Raw genomic sequence first — 20,220 nt, 5'->3', positions numbered from 1 at the left:
TATACTCTATGTCTTTAACCGTTAAAGTTAGGGGTGAAAATGATAACGGAAATAAACAAGTTTATATATTTTATATATCTCCAGGTCTGTTCTCCAGTAGGTAGTGATTTTTGTCTTAGCGTCTATACTAATTCTTACAATACGTATATGTTGTTCTTTCCAACAGCAGTGTATTTAAGAAAGTAAATAATGCTAAAAATCCTCAGAATAGATTTTAATTCCATAATATCAATGCATTGTGAACACAGCACATTCAATTACAAATCAGACACATGCTGCTGTTGTCTTGGCCAGGATACTGATGTTTCCTGAAAATATAAATGTAAATAAATATATAAAAGTAAATAATAATCAAAGAGTCTGGTATGTCTTTAAAGGGATACTTCAACGATTAACATTAAGCTTTTTATCAGTGGAAACCCGGTAGTGTTTTTGAATGACCGTGCTTCCCTCCAATTAATTATTATAAAGTTAGGGGTGAAAATGATAACGGAAATAAACAAGTTTGTATATTTTATATATCTCCAGGTCTGTTCTCCAGCAGGTAGTGATTTTTGTCTTAGCGTCTATACTAATTCTTACAATACGTTTATGTTGTTTTTTCCAACAGCAGTGCCATCGCTCGGGACAAATGTTATCTCACTAGGTGGGAAAGAGGTCTGAGGCCTGTCTGTGGTACATCCAGTTGTGTTCAGAATAATAGCAGTGCATTTAAGAAAGTAATTAATGCTCAAAATCCTCAGAATAGATTTTAATTCCATAATATCAATGCATTGTGAACACAGCACATTCAATTACAAATCAAAACATGACCAAAATTGATCAAGTTTGTGTTATAACTTTTACAGAAAGTGAAGAAAAAGGAATTTTAGGCTTTTCAAAAAAAAAGAAGCAATATTTGCATTTTTCTTTACAAACTCAAACATTTACTATATAAACTGAAAAAAAATGTCTCAAGCGTTTGCTTTACTTTGAATCACTACACATATATTTAGTTGCATAACCATTATTTCTGAGAACTCTGTGTTGCATGGAGTCAACCAAATTCTGGCACCTGTGACCAGCCCAGGACAATTGAACTACTGTACATTCCACAATTCCTCTGTATTGCTAGTTTTTGCCCCAGAAACCGCATTTATGATGTCACAAGTGTTCTATTCGATTGAGTTCTGGGGATTGGGCTTGCCACTTCATAACATCAATCTTGTTCATCTGGAACCAAGACTTTGCTCGCTAAGTGGTGTGTTTTGGGTCATTGTCTTGTTGAAAAACCCATTTCAAAAGGCATTTCCTCTTCAGCATAAGGCAGCATGACCTCTTCAAGTATTTTGATGTATTGAAACTGATCCATGATCCTTGGTATGCAATAAATAAGCCCAATACCACAGTATGAGAAACATCCCCATAACATGATTTTTGCACCACCATGCTTTACTGTCTCCACATTGTACTGTGGCTTGGGGGTCGTCGGACAAACTCTTCGACCCCTAGACCCAAAAAAGAACAATTTTGCTCTCATCGGTCCACGGAATGTTGCGCCATTTTGCCTTTCGCCAGTAAATGTGTCCTTTGGCAAATTATAACCTGTTCAGTACATGTCTTTTTTTCAGCAATAGGATATTGCGCGGGCTTCACAAAGCCTTCTTCTGATCGTAACAGAACTCACAGGTAACTTTAAGTCTTCTTTAATTTTCCTGGAGCTGATCATTGGTTGAGCTTTTGCCATTTTGGATATTCTTCGATCCATTCAAATACTAGTTAAGCGTTTTTTCCCATGTTGTTCGGGCTTTTGGTGCCATTTCAAGGCGTTTGAAGTCATTTTGGCTGAGTAGCCTATACTTTTCTGCACTTCTTTATATGTTTTCCCCTCTCCAATCAACCCATGACCCCTTTTGCTGAGTGTTTCAATGTGAAATGCTCTGAAACCATCATGCACAACATATGCATCCGTCCTTCCTTAAATATGGGGAATAATTGACACCTGTTATTTCACAGAAACCATCACCTCACTAATTGTACAACAATTGAACTGCTATTATTTGGAACATTTCCCTTTCAATTCCATTCAATTACACAGAATGAGCCGCATGCATGTAATGACTGTTGGATCTGTTGGTTTTCTATGACTGTACAACAGTTACTAGTGAATTATTTGTCATGTAGAAATATCACCAAAAACAAAAACAAAAAGATTTATGAGGTAAGGGATGTTGGACTGCTATTATTTTTTAACACAACTGTATCTGGCAACAGTCAATGTGTGGGTTAAGTATAAACATCTCCTTCTACCCGCCTATGCTGATGACACACACAGAGTCAACAGACAGCCCCCCCAACCAAGCTTCCTTTTTTAGCCAGCCTACAATCTGACTTTCAGTCTGACTTTCAGTTTGCCTTTGATCACAGCCATGGCAGAAACCCTTCTGATGACTCAGATACAGGCATCCATACACCGGCAAACACTATCTCTCAATGGCTCACTCACAGACTTGTTTGGTGGATCGTGTGGGGTGGGTCAGCAATTGGCCAATTTATATCATGAGCGTAGTGTCTCTTTTTACAGATTTAAGGGGTTTGTCTCTTTATCTTCCCTCTTCTGCAAGCGCAACTAAGGTTTCAGTGACCTTTCTGAACTTGGTGTTAGAGAGACTGATGAGGAGTCTGTTCAACGACCAGCAGACTTATCAGAATACTAAGTGTAGTTAGTGTTTTTTACTTGTTTATGTTGCTTGCTAGCTTGTAACTGGCAGGGACAGACAGCTACAGTGTCAGTGTGTTGTTCCTCTGTACTGACAGTCCGCTCTGCGCTGGAGGTTTCATGTTTCTTCGCCAGTGTTGTGTAGAAGTCGTTGCCCCATCAAATAGTGTTTCCCTTACTAGACAGGAAGTGCAGAGACATCTCCGCCTTCAGTAGGCTACACATGCTCAACTGGAAAACTAAAACCAATGCCTGTGTAAGGATGATGGTCTCTATTATATTTCATTATGTACTGCTCTTGCAGAGAAAATGTACATTTTACTCTGTGGGAGATATTTTTCACACTGCTTCCCCAGGGCATATAGGGCCTCTGTAATTTTACACCATCCAACACTAACACAGCATTCATACAATTTAAATTTCTCTGTGAGAAGGGAACTGTCCAGCCATCATAGCAATGTCAAGCTTTTCCTATAATGCTCCAGAGTAGAGACAAGCGGATGTGTCTCCGGAAGCTTGAAAAATGCAGAGAAAAATAATCATAGTGCCCTTTTCTACCTGAAAGCTCATACACAGCATTGGGATAGGTTGATAGATGAGGCTGACTATATGTAATGTGTTTCCCTTTTTTTTTTTTTACCGGAAAAGGGTGTGTGAAGGCATGTGGGTAAACATACATGCTTAAACACACATGCAGTATTTGTAAAAGCACAGACACATGCTGCTGTTGTCTTGGCCAGGATACTGATTTTTCCTGAAAGTATAAATGTAAATAAATATATAAAAGTAAATAATAATCAAAGAGTCTGGTATGTCTTTAAAGGGATACTTCACCGATTAACATTACGTTTTTTATCAGTGGAAACCCGGTAGTGTTTTTGAATGTCCGTGCTTCCCTCCAATTATGTGCATTCAAACTACCGTACATGTGTACCACATAGGTACACATCGGAGATTATGCAGGAAACTTTATTACAGACGGAATGCTCAACACTCTTCGCCGAGCTTCGCCTGCAACAGAGACCAGCACCTCAGCCTGCGGTGTCGCCCGATGCCTCTAGCCCGGTAAGGGGACAAAGGAGGGCAGGAGTTTCAGATCATCAGACAGTAAACTGGACTACATCCAATTTCAGTGAAACTCCCAACGGAGTTCAGAGACTGCTGTGTTTTTGTGGAAACATGGCTGAACAACAGTGTTCCAGACTAGCTACCTGCTACCATGCCTGGTAGCCTCCCGGACACGGACTGGACATGATCAGGACATGTCAGTGGTATTTTGGTGGGCTCGGGATGGGAGCTGTACTGTGTTGTGGGTAGGTAGGACCCAGACACAGAAACAACACAAGCACGATGACAAATGGTAAAGAAAAGGTTTAATCCAACACAAAACACAGATGAGACACAGGTGGTGGTGGTGAAGGTATAGATGAGAGTCACACGGAGCGGGTCTGAGGAAGCGGCAAACACTGACGACAAACACGGATACTGTGATGAGAACAAACAAAGTTAGTCAGGAGCAAGGTTTAGCTAGCAACGTGCACTAATGATTGGCCTAGTTACCACTTAGGGGTTAGTAACAAACTGGCGCCGGAGAGGTGGTCAGCCCAGGTTTTTATACTGTGGAGATGGAATCATGGAGATGGATAGCAGCTGTGGAGCTGGACTGATGAGGATGGGTTGCAGCTGTGGAGCTGGATTGATGAGGATGGGTTGCAGCTGTGCGGAAAGCGGATGGCAGAGTGTGGTCACACCTCTGGACCAGGTTCCTCTATGGTGTCCTCTAGTGGACGACAGAAATTGAGACAGACACACAGGGGGAAAGGGAAGACTGACATAGACAGCAGCGGGCCCATGACAAATGTCTGTCTATGTCAGTAAACAGTAGGCGTAGCTTTGGAGTGTACTCTTTGAGCAGCAAAGCAAGTGCATTCTGCGATTTGGACTTTCATCCACAATGGCCAAAACACATTTTATGGCTGAGACATTTGTTTGTTTACTTTTCTGTTGGTGTGTTTGTTCAAAGATGATATATTTAGCTGATTCTGTAAGCTAAATTCCCATGTGACTTGTGTCTTGCATTACCGGAGAAAACAGTCATAATGATTAAACCGTAACTAGTGTAACACATTGTGTGTGTGGTTGCTTAAATTTCAAAGCAGCTTTGTACATAAGATGCTTGATATACAGTGAAGCTTTGTGTAATTGGATGTTCACACAGCTGATCTGTTTCTTTAGCCTTTCAGACAATGCCAACTGTTCTCTGTTTGTGAATAAACTGAACCACGAGTCAAAAGTGATATTACTTATTATATCATATGTAAAGGAATAACATAGGATAAGTAGGCCATGTGCACACTTTTACTCAAAGGCTGAAAGATTTTGAATTGCCAAATTGGTGAATGTCATAAAATCACTGATTTCTGGAATATTCTGTGTTGGTGGCTGGATGCACACTTCTCCAGGACTGAGTAGGACCTACACACACACACTAACACACATACACATGTATGTATGTGTGAGTGTGTAGTGAAATAGTGCTACTGGTAAATGGGCCCTGTTAAAAAAAATCTTAGGAAAAATGAATTAATGGTTGTGTTTTGCATTTTTTGATTTGTTTTAATATTCAGCTTTATTACTTTCAACAGCATCAACTTTGAATAGAAATGGATTCTTGTGGTGTTGCCGTCTAACTGGAGTTGCAGAGGACACAGAGGAAGTATGAAAAGATGAGCAAGAGGCATAGCTTGAGTAAAAGCAGCCATTTCAGTGAGCAGCTACACTTGTTTGCATTTTCTGGCCTCATCACTCTGGAATGACCAGAATCTGCACCGCTTCTTGTTCTGCTTGTTTAGCTAAAAGCTCAAAGAGAAAGAGTTGGAGCATGAAGACCTTAGTGTCACTCCACTCTGCTCTGACCTCCATTCATCCATCTTCTCTCCACCCCTTTGCTCCCTCCTCCCACGTTGTACATGACTGGGCTGTGCCGCCATAACAACTACTCCACATCAGTGCTCTGTCACGGTTGTGGACAGAGGAAATAATTTCCTTGGGTTGTGCACAAAGCACTGTGCTTGACTTGTTGAGCTCCACCTCATCACACTTAATGGGAAGAATGCTTAAAATGTGGTGTCATGACATTTGTAGTGACATAATGGGGTGTAGCTTTATTCACTTTGTTCACACCCATCCATTTCACATATGGTATTTTACTCCTCTGTTGCTCCGCCCTCACCACTTTTCAAGGCCACCTCAGCAATCGTTCTAAGACATCAGGTTTTTCCTCATCAGATAAAAAATCCCGCTTCTGTACTGTGGGGCGGCTGTGGCATCCCTAGCCCTGCATTCCATGTCCAAGTGTCCTTGGAAAAGACACTGAACCCAGAGTTGCTCCTGATGCTGCGCCATCGGAGTGTAAATGTTTGTGAATGTTTATCTGAGCAGGTGGCACCTTTTACGGCAGCCTCGGTTTGAATAGTGAATGGTTCCTGTAATATGTTAAAGCACTTTAAGTAGTCATTAAGACTAGAAAAGCACTACATAAATACAGTCTATTAACATTTCCTTTTTTTGTTGCTGGGTTTCCTATGATCTCAGATGATCCTTACACACAGCTCTATTGGAATGGGTTTCTGGGTTTGAAGCCCTCCACAACACTACTCAAAGTAGCGGAAAGTACAGATGGCTTACTTCATTGACCCAGATTTGGCCGATCAGGCTTCCGGCCGGTAGCACTCAGGACAAAAGCTCCGCCTGTTGTTGCACAAAATTAGACTGAATAAGGCAGTAAGGATTGCCGCTCTCTTCAATGGTTCTTGTGATAGTACAGTATGTTAATTTTAAAAGTAACAGTCCGTCGCCTTTTTTGTTGCAGTGTGGGGAACAGGCAATGTGACTGCCCTGTATGGAGAGGTCATTGTGATACCATGCAATGGTGGAGCTCCAGCGCCCGAGGATCTGATGTTTGTCAAGTGGAAATACGTAAGTAGATACTGACTCAGAATACTGTCTATGTGTGGTTGAAGTTAACTGAAAGAACACTTTCCCAAGACATTGAAGAGGCAATAAAGGACCGGAATAAATAATTTGACTTATATTTAGTGTATGTGACTACACATTGTCTAATACATTTTTACAGTGAGTTTTCCTGGAAGACTGTATTTTGCACATTTTCAAATTACAGATATAGCATTTTTAAAGTTGTGGTTTGAAAACACAGTTATTATAAATGGCAGAGTCACCACCAGCAACCTTTACTATAACACACTGTAGGTCACATATTAAATTCCATTCCATATTAAAGCCCCAAACTACTAGTTTCTTTCCTCCAGGTAAATAAACAATGTTTTCAATTTCAATTTTTTTCTTACAGAAAAATAGTACTTAATTGTACTAATCCTGGAGACCTAGATCAGGCCCCTTCATTGAGTTATTACATTGGTCAAGATTTCCAAAGAGAAAATAAATGACAGATCTTTTATTGTCTTTGTTCAATGGAATCTTTCTGAGGTGAACAAATGACCAGAGTAGTATTATTAAATACTATGTATTGTATGCCTTGATTATTTAGTGAGTGACGATAATTTAGAGCCATTGTCCCTTACATTTTTCCTCAGACGCACCATTCTCTCCCGCAATGAAAACAAATCTATTACTGATCAGCCGTCACTTGAAGTGTTGTGTGTCTGTTGGTGCTGTAAGTTTATGGTGAATACAACTTCTGTGTTGCACTCAGTCCACAACTGGAACCTTCAGTCCCCGTGTCCATGTAATGTACATATAGGCCTGAATCATCTTTGAAAGACACGTCTAATCACTGCCATTTAAAAGACAAATTGATGCAACTGTGCTCAGTTGCTTTGGATATTATATTTGAATAAATGTGAAATATAATGTAAAAGATCATTTAGGTTATAACCCAAACATCAGACAGAACAGCTTTAATAAAATTATAAATATTAATTTTTTTAAAAGGTTCCAGCTGAATCTCTTTGTCATATTGTTATGAACTAGACTCTGGGCAGTTGCCTGTTTCTGACATTTAAAGACCAAATAAGGAATTGTTTAATCAAAGAGAACATCTGCAGATTAATTGATAAGGAAATAATCATGTCTAATTTCTTTCTAATTAGGAAGACATTCAAGTTGCATTTGTTTTTGATCAAAAATGTAGAAATAAAATGCAGAATCTGCAGTGGAGTCAAAGTGCAGAGGTTTGTCTTTGATTCTTTAGTTGCTTGTAGTGTGCAGGACTTCTGTAGTAAGAGAAATGTATGTGGCTGTGCCGATAAACCTACAGTAATGCTACAATAACCAGCTCACCTTACAGTATGAGGCAGTGAGTAAGATCAAACTATGAGAGAATAATTTTCTGTCTAGTTCCCACCCAGGTAATTGGTGCAGGTGCTAAAAAAAGTGCTAAATGTAACTTTAGTGGAGTAACTTCAAGACATGACTTGAGGTTAGAAGGCTTGTGTCCTCAACAAAACATTTATAATCTGTAGTGTAATTAGACAGTAACAATGAGATGGCAGTGTGTACCGATTCTAATTAACAATTCTTTTCATAGTGTTACAACTTTGACGTACATTACAGATAGATATTCTTTGCAGGTTTGTTGAATTGCATGTTCAATGATGTGTCCAAAAATGTTGTAATTTTGTTCATCTCTGTTTATGTAAACTATAATTATAACTGAGAAACAGTGATTTATATATTTAATAAATCACTTAACTTCTCCCTTCAGGAGAAAGATGATGGCACTCCTGGTGATCTGTTGGTCAAACAGGCCAGGAGCCCGAAAGCCACGGTTCAGGCCACAGACGACTATGCCCAGCGCGTCAGCATTGATGCCAAGTTCAGCCTGCTCATCTCTCAGGCCACGCTCAAAGACCAGAAGACCTTCACCTGCATGGTTGTGTCAGCCTCCAACCTCATGGAGTACCCCATCTCTGTCCTTGTTTACAGTAAGCTCAATACTGACTATGCCTTCACGATATTGGGAAAAATCTGACGTTGCAATATTTTCGCCCTTCAATATAGTATATGGCGAAATGAAAAAAGAAAAAGTAATATTTAAAAGGTTACATAAATAGCTCTATTGGGAAATAATAAAACATTCTCGACTACCGCGGTGATTTTGTAGGGGAGTGCATATACATAAAAGATAAAAATGAGAAAGGATTTTTTCTAATGTGAACCATTCTTTGTTAGGGGACTGCACATACATAAAAGATAAAAATGAGAAAGGATCTTTCCTAATGTGAACCATTCTTTGTTAAACTTTAATACTTTACGAACACCAAAGCAAGAAAGCGCTGCAACTACTATTCTGAAGTGATATTGGAGAGGGAAATTAGGTAGAAATACGCTGGTTGACTAGCATGACGTCATTGTATTCATATAATAATCAATCCAGGCTAAAGTGTTTGACAATGATTGCATGTTGATTCCTCTAAATTTCAGGTTGTGGTCGACTATCGGGGCCAGCTTTTTTCTTTGATAAATTGATCAGACCTGCATGACATGCACACTAGCAACAAACTCTGTGTATCCAAGAACAATATATTAGTGTAAATAACGTTAGATCAGGCACAGGCTTCTGTATTAGATCAGTGTTACGTTTCCGGCGTTGCGGTTCCAAACCGTAACGTTAGTTGGGACGGACAGACCCCTTGTTTCTTTAAGCTAACTATATTAGCTTTAGCCTGGCTGGTAGCATCTTTATGTCGGGGAAAACGGCTGGGAGACGTTGTAATTATGTTGCATTAATCAGGTGATTTAGTTTGTATTTTCAGCAAACATGAAACACTGACTAGCTTTACGGACTATCCATCGAAAACTATGCGTATCACTGTGTCAGCGGCAGCTGCTGCATACGGTACTTTTCTACACACGGAGAGCCTCACACCATGTCGGGATAACGTTACATACACACGTTGCCCACATGGCTACCTGTCTTAAAGGGGAAGGGTCGGACGGTAATAATCCTGTAAAAGGAGAACGGTGAAAGTGTACTTCTCTATCAAGCAGCAAAAAAGGATTAGCGGCAACATCGCAACGTCCTGCGATGTGACTATCGCCCATGCGCACATTGCGATGTTGATTCTAAAACACAATATTGTTCAGCCTTAATACTGACGCTAAACACTAAAGCAATGCCTATCCTTACCACTTCATTGTGGAATTAACCTGAAATTAGCTTTCATGCTAAGCACTCTGTGTATGTTGGTCTATGGTGATTCTGCACTATTAATAATCCACATTATTTTAGTGCTGTCGAAGATACCGTGATAATAACAAGTTAACCCAAATTCTTTTTAACGGCACTCGTTTTTTTTTACTGATTAACGCATACAAATTCTGTGACTTGGGCCTCTGGCCACTCCGTAGTTTGGTAAATCAGGAAACGATGCAGCACCGCTGCACTCACCGGACAGTTCTCTCAGTAATCACGGCTACCCCGGGATCAAAGCACATTATTTTGACCCATGGAGGAGAGGCATTTCACCAACGTGTGCGCAGAGCACTTTCTGCAAGTAGCCAGACAGCGGGACATTGACAACAAGTCATCACAACAATCTAAAATGATGTCCTCTGCTTAAATATTAACAACTAAATAATTTTGCAGCTAAGCATTTACATGAACTGGGCTGTCCACTCCACTTGTCAGTGAAACATTTGCATTGGTACTCACTGTGCTCCTCAGTTCTGTAGATACATTTAGAAATAATTGACAGCATGAAGAAAAGAAGGACATTCAAACAACATGATGTAAATTCTCACCAAGCACTCTCTTGTGATTCCAAAACCTGATTGTCACCTTTTGTGTTTGCAGAGAAACCGTCTTCAGTTCAGATTATGGACAAGTCTAAAGTACTGCAGAAGGACAAACTAACAATGGTAAGATTCACTACAGCTTGGTACTGGTGTTTTCCTATTTGACTGAACGTGAATTTCTATCATGTAGTAGCTACAGTACATGGTAATTACAGCTCAGAATATGACATGAAAACCAGTTGAGTGTATTGCATGATTTGCCGTTGTGGCCCCAACATGTTGTTGACAGTCCAAGCAGCCTGAGGCATTGAGGAAGTCAAGATGAGTAGTTTTTGTGATGTAATGCTGTGGGCAAAAGGACTGAACTCATCTATTATGATTGCTATCAAAATGCTTTTGTGGGAGAAAACTGACATGCAAAACCACAACATATGTCAGAATGCAACAAAATGTGCACAAGTTTGTCTCTGAGTTTTAATGCATACAATTCAAAATCTGAATTTATATTCATTCATAGTTAAACACCCAGTATTGCAAGAATAGCTCTCCTTATTCTGCTGTTTATGTATGTATTATTCCTTGAACACACACACACACACACAAACCAACTCACATTTACTCTAGTCTAAGTATCTGTTGGAAAAAAGGAGAAACCTTTCAAAAGGTTTCGGTGGCACATTCACAGTGGTCATCTGCCTCCTCATTGTGGCAAGCAATGCATATTTATTCCACCACATGCAGCATACACACATTAATTATGGATCAAGGGATTACTGCTGCCTTCATTGGTAGTCCCACCTAAAAATTCAGGTTTTATTGAACAGCTTAGAGCATTTTGTGGTGAGGGGAGAGAGACAGAGAGAGATATAGGAATCAGAGTGGAAAAGAAAAGTGGAAGTTAAAGAGAGGGATTTCAGTTTTGGTTACTTGCAGGAGGGATGATGGAGGGCATTGTTGTTTTATACTCCTCTACATTCTGCTACAAACCTGAAATGACTCAACCCAGAAAAAAGGAAATGCCAATGCAGTATTATTATTATGATATTTAAAACAGTACTATACAGTCACATTTCTGCACTTTAACTAATTACAATACTTGCTGCTATTTTTGGAATGTTGATGATATCATTTGTACTGATGATTCAGAACTTAACCAGAAATCAGCTGACTAAAGCTTTGATGTCCTCGAGGGGCAATTTGGTTTGTGTTACATATTTTACCCAGCAATAAACAATTAGTAAATATGTTTATTAAAGTACTATGTTAGTTTCACACTAAGTAAACCTAAAAATTGTTTCAAGTGTGGAACATTGTAAGTGTACCATTTGTTGACCATTTTTAGACCTATATGAAAAGTGGCAAGCGTTCCTGTGCTGTAAAAATATTACCCAACCTGCCTGAATTATTACCTGTTTCCTTAACATCTGTTGTAATGAAGGTATTGGAGAACTTGGTTTGCAGTCATTTGTCCAGTGTTGCCCTTAAACCTTTTTAGTTTGCACATAGATCAAATAGGTCTGTCGATAATGCAGTGTCGTTATTCAACAACTTGGAGATGGGAGTATTTTGAAAAAACAAAAGAAGTAGTAATGGACGTCTGTAAGAGTCGTAGTGACCATCTAGCTTTAGCCATAAATGGTCAACATGTGGAACATTAAAAATTCTTGGGTGTAGTCAACATAGTGACAACACAGTGCTAAAGAAAGAACTGAATCACTAAAAGATAATTTATAGATTTGGGATTTTCAATGAGGGAGAATGAGTAGATGTAGTTTTAACAAGGTAACTTTGTGTGGTAAACCGATGAGAGCAGAAGTTCTACTTATTGTTTAGACTCAAATTCATTTTTGTAGTGAGCCATGTTCAGAGGTGCAGGCTGTACAGGATATAAAACCATGTGTTTGGTTAAAGGAATGTTCTTATGACTCACTCCCTGTTGGGTTCACACAAAGCTTATCTCTGCTACCGTTCCTGACCTTCCATCCTGAAGATGCAGCAACAAGATAGCAAGACACAAAAACGAATTCATTCCTAAATGAGAAAGTTGTTTGTATTCTCTGGCCTATGTTCAACATTCGCCTGCTAATGTTGGAACATAGACATTACAGTATGCAACTCTAGGACAAAGAAAAACCCCGTTTCAGTAAAGCCCTAATTTCCCTGTCTATGACATAGGGATGGAATGGTTCACAGAAGTCACGGTTCGGGTCATACCTCGGTTCCGACATTACGGTTTGGTACAGGTTTGGTGCGATGGAGGGAAAAGCCAAACAAAAATGCAGAAGGCACAATTTTTTAATTTTTTTGCTTATGTCTCAGGCTGTACCACCGTGTCATACAGTCTCTCCCCTGAACTAGCTGCTACAGCCTGAAGTGTGTAAAGTAAGATGTAAACAGTAAATCATCTCCAAGCTTCATCTGGAACTTGTAAACATAATAAGACAATACAGCATTTCATTTTTTCACGGCAGGAAGTTGCTCCCTGCCTGGCTAAAGCTAATATAGTTGAAGAAGCATGAAGAAACAAAACGCCACCACTCTCTCGCCTCAACATTGTAACTGACAAACCGAAGTTTTCCCAAACTTGCGTGGCGCTCGGCTACATACAACATGCCCATCAGAGCTAAGGCGGGGCTACAGATTAGGTGTCCCTGAAGAACCCACATATCTAACAGTAGTTCTGCAGTACATTAGTTCCGCATTACATTAATTAATATGCACACAAGTTTTATTTATTTGTATTCTTTTTATTCTCCAGGTAAATTCATGCACCAAACCGTGACACCCATACTGTTTTGGTTCAATACAAATACATGAACCGTTCAACCCCAATAGCATGTATGTTGAGCTGAATTGTTTTATCTCCTACTTTGCGATGTTACCTACACAGTTATTCTTCTCGGGGTGAAATCCTCTGAAGTTATATGTCTATCCACATTATAAACACACAATAATGTTAGATTCATGTCTTCCTGTGTGTAAATTGTTGCATTAGACTACATTCAGGTTATCGCCATTATATAGTTCAGTTAGTAGGGGCGGCTGCAGCTCAGTGGTAGAGCGGTTGCCTGCCAATTGGAAGGTTGGTGGTTCGATCCCCGTCCCTGCAGTCATTCTCGAAGTGTCCTTGGGCCAGACACTGATCCCCGAGTTTCCCCCGGTGCTGCGCATCGGAGTGTGAATGTGTGTGCATGTTTATCTGATGAGCAGGTGGCACCTTGTAAGGCAGCCCCGGCCACAGTGTATGAATGTGTGTGAATGGTGAATCTTTCCTGTAGATGTAAAAGCGCTTTGAGCAGTCGTTAAGACTGGAAAAGCGCTATATAAATACAGCACATTTACATTTAATAAATATCAAACTTTGTCACTTTAATACTGATAGTGGATACTAATGAAACTCAATAAAATAAAATAAATGTATCTTGCAAGGCCACCTGCATCAGCTTCTTAGCTTTAAAAAAAAAAAATTACCGTAATTAATTTAATCAGTCTTTTGATATGAAGTGTAGAAGTTGTTTTATTGCCTATATTTTATTGTTTTGTTTGGTTGTTTTGTTCAGGTGGGAACATGCGTTTCGGCAAATGCAAACCCTGCAGCTACAATCACCTGGAAAATGAATGGAAAGCCCTTAGTAGCCGATGGGAAAGGTAACACATTGTATGCTGTTTGTTGACACTGCCAGAAACTCCAATAGTCACACCACATAACATGCTGTGATAGTGAGATACCCCTGGGGGGAGCTAGTTGTTTCTGTGATAGGAGAGTGAAAATGAAATCATACTGTATAATATTTACCCAAGACTAAAGCTTAAACAATAGAAAATAGAAATGTATCATTCACTGTTGTTTACTTGTAAAGTTTGACTTATGTTTTCATTGGATCCACAAGCAAGCAGTGAGTATCTGGAAGTTAAAACAATCACAGAACTACTAATTGGCAACTTAGACTTCAAGACTTCTCTGTGATAACTAACTTCCCATCATCTGGACTGGTTTGATACAATAAACACCACCAAGGGTTTGCTGTTAAACCAAAGAAAGCAAGATATGCATTACTGTTTAACCTGGGGAGGAAAACTACACCTGCTGCACTAACTATGCTCTGTACTTTGTGTGTGTGTGTGTGTGTGTCTGTGTGTGTTTGGCAGCTGTTGTGATAACTCCTAGCATGAAGCTGGATCCAGCCACAGGCCTGTCCACCACCTCCTCCACCCTCCAGTATGCAGCTTCCAAAGAGGATGTTGCTGCAGTCTTTGCATGCCTGTCCACTCATAAGCTGACCAATCAGGAGACTAAACTGGAACCCTTTCCCATTTACTGTAAGTGGAATACTTAAAAAAAAATCCCAAAAAAATCTAACCTGACCCTACCCAAGCACATGCACGTTGTTTCTGAGCCCTCCCCTGCTTACACATTGACTATAATTATGAGCCTAAGCCTGATTTACACCTGACAGTTTTCTAATACGTGGACCGTTATAACTGACATTGTCAACTACAATTCCGAGTTGTTTGAACTACAGAAATCTGTTTAAAATTATCTTAATGAATAATGCAACAAGGACAAAGCTTGTAAATTCATTTGGTTATTTATTCATAATGGAATGGATTGCGATTGGATCCGAATGAAGAAACGTAAAAAACAAACAAACAAAAAACTCAAGCTTAGCTCCCTCAGCCGAATAGTGTGGGTAACTGATCAAAGCAGCAACATAATCAAAGAAGGATAGCAGGATATTTATTAAGGTTACCAGCTCCTCGGCTGTGTTTTTCCTCATGTAGGTAATAAAGATAGATTGCTTCAATGCTTTTAGAGAATGGGGTGTAACACATTCACAACAATTTATTTTAGGCATTTCAGGTAAGAGTTGCAAAACATGGACAGGGGGAAGATTGCCACCTGAGTCACACACAGGCGCACACACACACACACACACACAAATAAAGTATTTATATATCTACTTATTAGGTAGGCTTAGTACATTATATATTTAAATATTTTAACAGCAATAATCTTGTCAAAGGTGATTAAAGGTTTAATCAAAGATCACCCACAATGAGCTCACAACGTCATAGACTTTAACTGATATTTCCTCTCCACAGCCGTTCTCCTACAGGACGAGGGCACACACCCACAACACCATGATTCAACATAAGAATAATGCGTCACGTTTATTTATGAATTGCAGAGCTGACTTAAATTGAATGAACTAAATGAAATCCTCTTAATAGAGTGCTTGCCTTACAATAGCAGCCTTTATCAGATAATTTAGATGTGGAACATTCCTGTTTAAATGCTGCAAACTGCTCAGATTAGCCAACTGTAGCAGTCGTTTATAGAGAAGGGAGCCAATTAGAACCAAACTAGACTAGCTGTGAGATGTTTACTGTAATGCATCTACAGTATGAAACTGCCTTGAAAGAAGGGGAATTTGAGCTCCAAAAGAGGGGAGCACTTCCTACAAACCTTTTAGTGTAGTCTTCCCCAGTAAAAAAGCTACAAACACTTATTTCTGCCATCTTGTCCAGAATCAAGTACAGAATCAGCATACAGACTACAAACAAAGTACTTATTTACTTTTTGTTAATGGAGAACAGGACCTCAGATGCTGCAAGACATCTAGGGCATATAGCAAGGCATATAATGTAAACGTGTAAATTTATTCAATTGCTGTATGGTGTCAGGCAGCAAGATTGTTTCCGCAGGGTCTTAAAATGTAAAAAATGGCAAAATCAGGCCTTAAAAAGTATTACATTTGCTATTGTGTTCTAGGTCTTGAATAATTTTAAACAAGTCTTTATTTTTCTACGTGAATGTCACGCTACCTCTAATTCTCATTGAAAGGTTCCTGCAGCGCTTTAGAATGTTATTGTTTTTTATTCTATGGTGTTGTAGTTCTTTCTGTCGCTAGACAAATATAATTCACTGTATTTGTAAACTACAAATGAAAACAACATGCAACTTATATTGCAGCCAATCTAGGCACCAGTCCTATAATGCCAATGAGGAGATCAAGGAATAGAGAGGCACTAGACAAGGGAGTTTTCCCAGTCCCACACTATTTGTGTTTTATATTGGACCCCTGGCCCAGGCAACTGCCAACATGAAAAAATACGAGGCATTAAGATTGGACACAAAGACCACCTGATTAGTTTATTTGTGGACAATATTTTGGTTCAATTTATTGACCCTGAGACTTCCTTACCTATGTTATACTATTGTTATTATGCTGGTTATAAAATAAGTAATACAAAGACACAACTCCTGTCAATAAACTGTAATCCTTCAAAGGAAATAAAAGGTAGATATGATGTAAGATGGGAATGGAATGAATAAAGTATATAAGGGAGTTACAAATCTTTACAACTGATATGAGGCTTCTAATAACTAACCAAGTTTCAAAAGATATTGAAAGATGGTCCACTCACCCATTAGACTTTTAGTAGTAATTTTACCATAATTAAGATCAATATTTTGCCTAGATTGCTATATCTAGTCCAAGCCTTACCAGTAGAGGTCCTTCAACACCAGTTCTTAGCCAGGGACATGCTTTTTTCTAGATTTATCTAGGATTGAAAGAAGCCTAGAATAAAATATGCAACGCTTCAGTTGGCCAAACATAAAAGAGGAATGTCGCTCCCAAATCTCCAAGATTTTTTTCAGGCAGCTCAGCGGTGGTTTGGTTTAATGATAACTATTTTGCTAGATGGAAGGAAATCAAGACATTCTGCATATTGAAGACTATCAGATCCGTGTTAGGAGAAAAAGAAATCCCCTTATTAGTCAATTGTAAAATAGACTACAATTTCTAGTGCTCTCGAGTTCTGGTGTAATTTTGTGCTAAAACTAAGGAAAAACCAGAGAGTACGTAGATGGTAAGCCTTTGACACACAGTTTAAGCCAAGAGTTAATCATGCCTTATTCAATGATAGGTCAGGAAAAGGTATTAATGCAGTGTATACAATAATATCAAGGCATTCCAGAATTTCTAAACATTAAAAAAATAATTCTCCCTTCACAATCAGGATTTATTCAGGCATATACAAATTAGGGATTACTACAACATCATTGAAAATGGAGAACTAACAATAATTAAAAATCCACTTATAAGTAAGTATGATGAATGCTTATAGACCAAATAGTAACTGCATTAAAAAATGTTCTATGTTTTATGTAAGAATTACTGAACTCAACAATATACTTGAAATCATGGTGGGAAAAGGACCTAAAAGTGGAAATTCCATGAGATGTATGGTACGATATATGTGAAACTCAACATACTTCCACAAGTTCACAACAATCGAGGGTGTTTAACTGCAAGAATTTGGTGCGTTTTTTTTAAATTACACTTCAGATTAGCAGTAAAACATCTTCAACACACTAGCCCTGTTGGAGACAATCTGGCTGCTTAGTAGCACATCACACACATGCCTTTTGGAGTTGTGAAAAATATAAGTCATTTGGGAGGATATACATTTAGTTTTGAGTAATGTACTTTCTTATGCACTTCTTATACTAGGGTCATATTTCACTTGTAACAGTACATAGGGACAGGTACATGGTGAAGATACTCCTTACAGCAGCAAGGAAATCAATAACCAGAAAGTGGTATAAGCCTGAATGTCCTAAACGGCAACAGTGGTTTGAGGTCATACAAGAAATAAGGGCAATTGTTAGCGTGAAAGTCTATATGCCAAAAGATGGCAGAAGTGGACACTTTACTTAAATAAAGCATAAGGACATTGGTTCACAGCTTGGACTCAGTAGTGGATAGAGCATGGACTTGAAATGTATACGTTTTATTTTTATCTTTTTTCATCACCTTCTCACAGGAGTTTCCCAATTTTTAGTTCTTTTTTGTTTTTCCATATATTACTCACAAATTAAGATGACTGTGATTAGTTGTCATAATGTACTGAATATTCAACAAAAACTAATGTACAGAAAAAAAGGTCAAACTCTGAAAGCTTATGTACTTTCCAAATATTTTTAGTGTAGACATCGAATCTGGCAAACCATTTGTGTGAGGTTTTTGCTGGATTGACAACATCCCTTCATTCTTCTATCCTCTTGAAACAATCTGTCAGGCTATCATGAAACTATTCTGCTAGTTCCGGTTTCTTATGTGCTTATCCATCCTGTTTAGGATTGACCCTTCTCCCAGAACAAATCATCTTGGGCTAAATGGAACCTGGGTCCCTCCAATCCAACGTAGGTTATCATGTATCCCAGTCCAATATTTCTGGAGCTTATCACAGGCTCATAGCACATAAAGTAATTGGCCGTCCTTTGTCTTACATTTCCAACTATTTGGTTTGTTTTTTAATCTAAGTCTAAACAAGCTGGAGGGAGTCCAGTAGCAGTGCTGCATAATCTTGTGACAATCATGTGCAAAAGATTTAATATTCCTACAGATTCTGTCCAGTTCAAAAAGCAAGGCCACTTTGGTCCAAACGACTTGTCAGTGAGAGATTATCAAATGTGTTTTTGCCTAACCAGACAGGCTTTGTCTTTGAGGCTTTGAACAATCTGTTCTTGCCAATTATCTAATAGGCTAGAACATTGCTCAATACAATACCAGGGTGGGGCTCTCTGAAGAGGAAGGACCAGTGGGCCAGATGGGACAGCTTTAATAATGTGAGATATTAGAAGGTATGAGAAGGTCATGCCTTGGTGGAGGTCTGCGCTTTCTCAGTGTCCTTCTAATTGTACATTTCTTCACTTTTGTTTTATTTTATTATACACAAAAATATAGAACTTAACCCTTGTGTTTTCTTCCCATCAAAATTGAAAAGCAACACTTTTATTGGTGTTTTTTATCAATGTTTTTAACTTTCTCTTTCTTTTCAGTTTTTTTTACGTTTAACACTGTAACACAAACTTAGTAACTTTAGTTTTACAGTTATTTTTGGGAAGTTATGGTCAATAAACCTCATTTATAGGAAAGTATACCTAATGTTTGAGATATTAGGAATTATTTAGACTAAAATTAAAGGAATGTACGTTGATGGATAATCACAGACTGTAATATGTCAGCTTTTAATCAACACTATTTCAAAACCACTTTTTAAAAATGTTATAAAACTGAATAAGACACCCCAAAATTAATGAAAGTAGAAATTTGTTTTTGCCAAAGAACGTTGAGTGGAATCAATCATGTTATTTGGGGTGATTACAGTTGGGTAGTTGAAAAGAAAATTGATATAAGAAAACGGGTCAATTTTACCCAAGGACAACATAAGGGTTAAGGACTACAGTGGGAGGCTTGGATCAATAAATAAAAGAGGGGGTCTCGGGGCAGTAGCAAGTTCATGGGGGAATATCCAACTTGCTACTACGGTGAGTTTTCTCCAGTTCAGTCTTGTGTAAGTAAATGTAAAGTATTTATATAGCACTTTTCCAGTCTTAACAACTGCTCAAAGCGCTTTTACATCTACAGGAAACATTCACCATTCACACACATTCATACACTGTGGCCGGGGCTGCCGTACAAGGTGCTCATCAGATAACATTCACACACATTCACACTCCGATGCGCAGCACCGGGAGCATATCGGGGTTCAGTGACTTGCCCAAGGACACTTCGACAATGACTGCAGGCGCGGGGATCGAACCACCAACCTTCCGATTGGCAGGCACTGAGCCACAGCCGCCCCTGAATAGTGTGGTCTACACACTGGGCTGATCAGAAGACTGATAGGGTTACCTTTTGACTCGTGAAGGAAGATTATTTGATTGTTGTATG

The 20,220-nt window shown here is 38.9% G+C and overlaps 1 protein-coding gene across 6 annotated transcripts in view; it reads left to right on the top strand.

Moving 5' to 3' along the window:
* Positions 1-20,220, top strand: part of alcama (activated leukocyte cell adhesion molecule a) — a 76,258-nt gene that overhangs the window by 41,280 nt on the left and 14,758 nt on the right. For all 6 annotated transcript variants that reach the window (XM_034889175.1, XM_034889173.1, XM_034889172.1 and 3 more), the window contains exons 2-6: positions 6,570-6,676; positions 8,442-8,661; positions 10,533-10,597; positions 14,035-14,122; positions 14,624-14,794. In XM_034889175.1, the coding sequence (XP_034745066.1) occupies positions 6,570-6,676; positions 8,442-8,661; positions 10,533-10,597; positions 14,035-14,122; positions 14,624-14,794 (651 nt within the window). The remainder of the gene's footprint in view (positions 1-6,569; positions 6,677-8,441; positions 8,662-10,532; positions 10,598-14,034; positions 14,123-14,623; positions 14,795-20,220) is intronic.

This window comes from Etheostoma cragini, chromosome 13 (genome assembly GCF_013103735.1).
Source record: "Etheostoma cragini isolate CJK2018 chromosome 13, CSU_Ecrag_1.0, whole genome shotgun sequence".
Lineage (NCBI taxonomy): Eukaryota > Metazoa > Chordata > Actinopteri > Perciformes > Percidae > Etheostoma > Etheostoma cragini.
The sequence above is the reverse complement of the archived record's forward strand: the minus strand, read 5'-3'. Positions and strand labels throughout refer to the sequence as shown.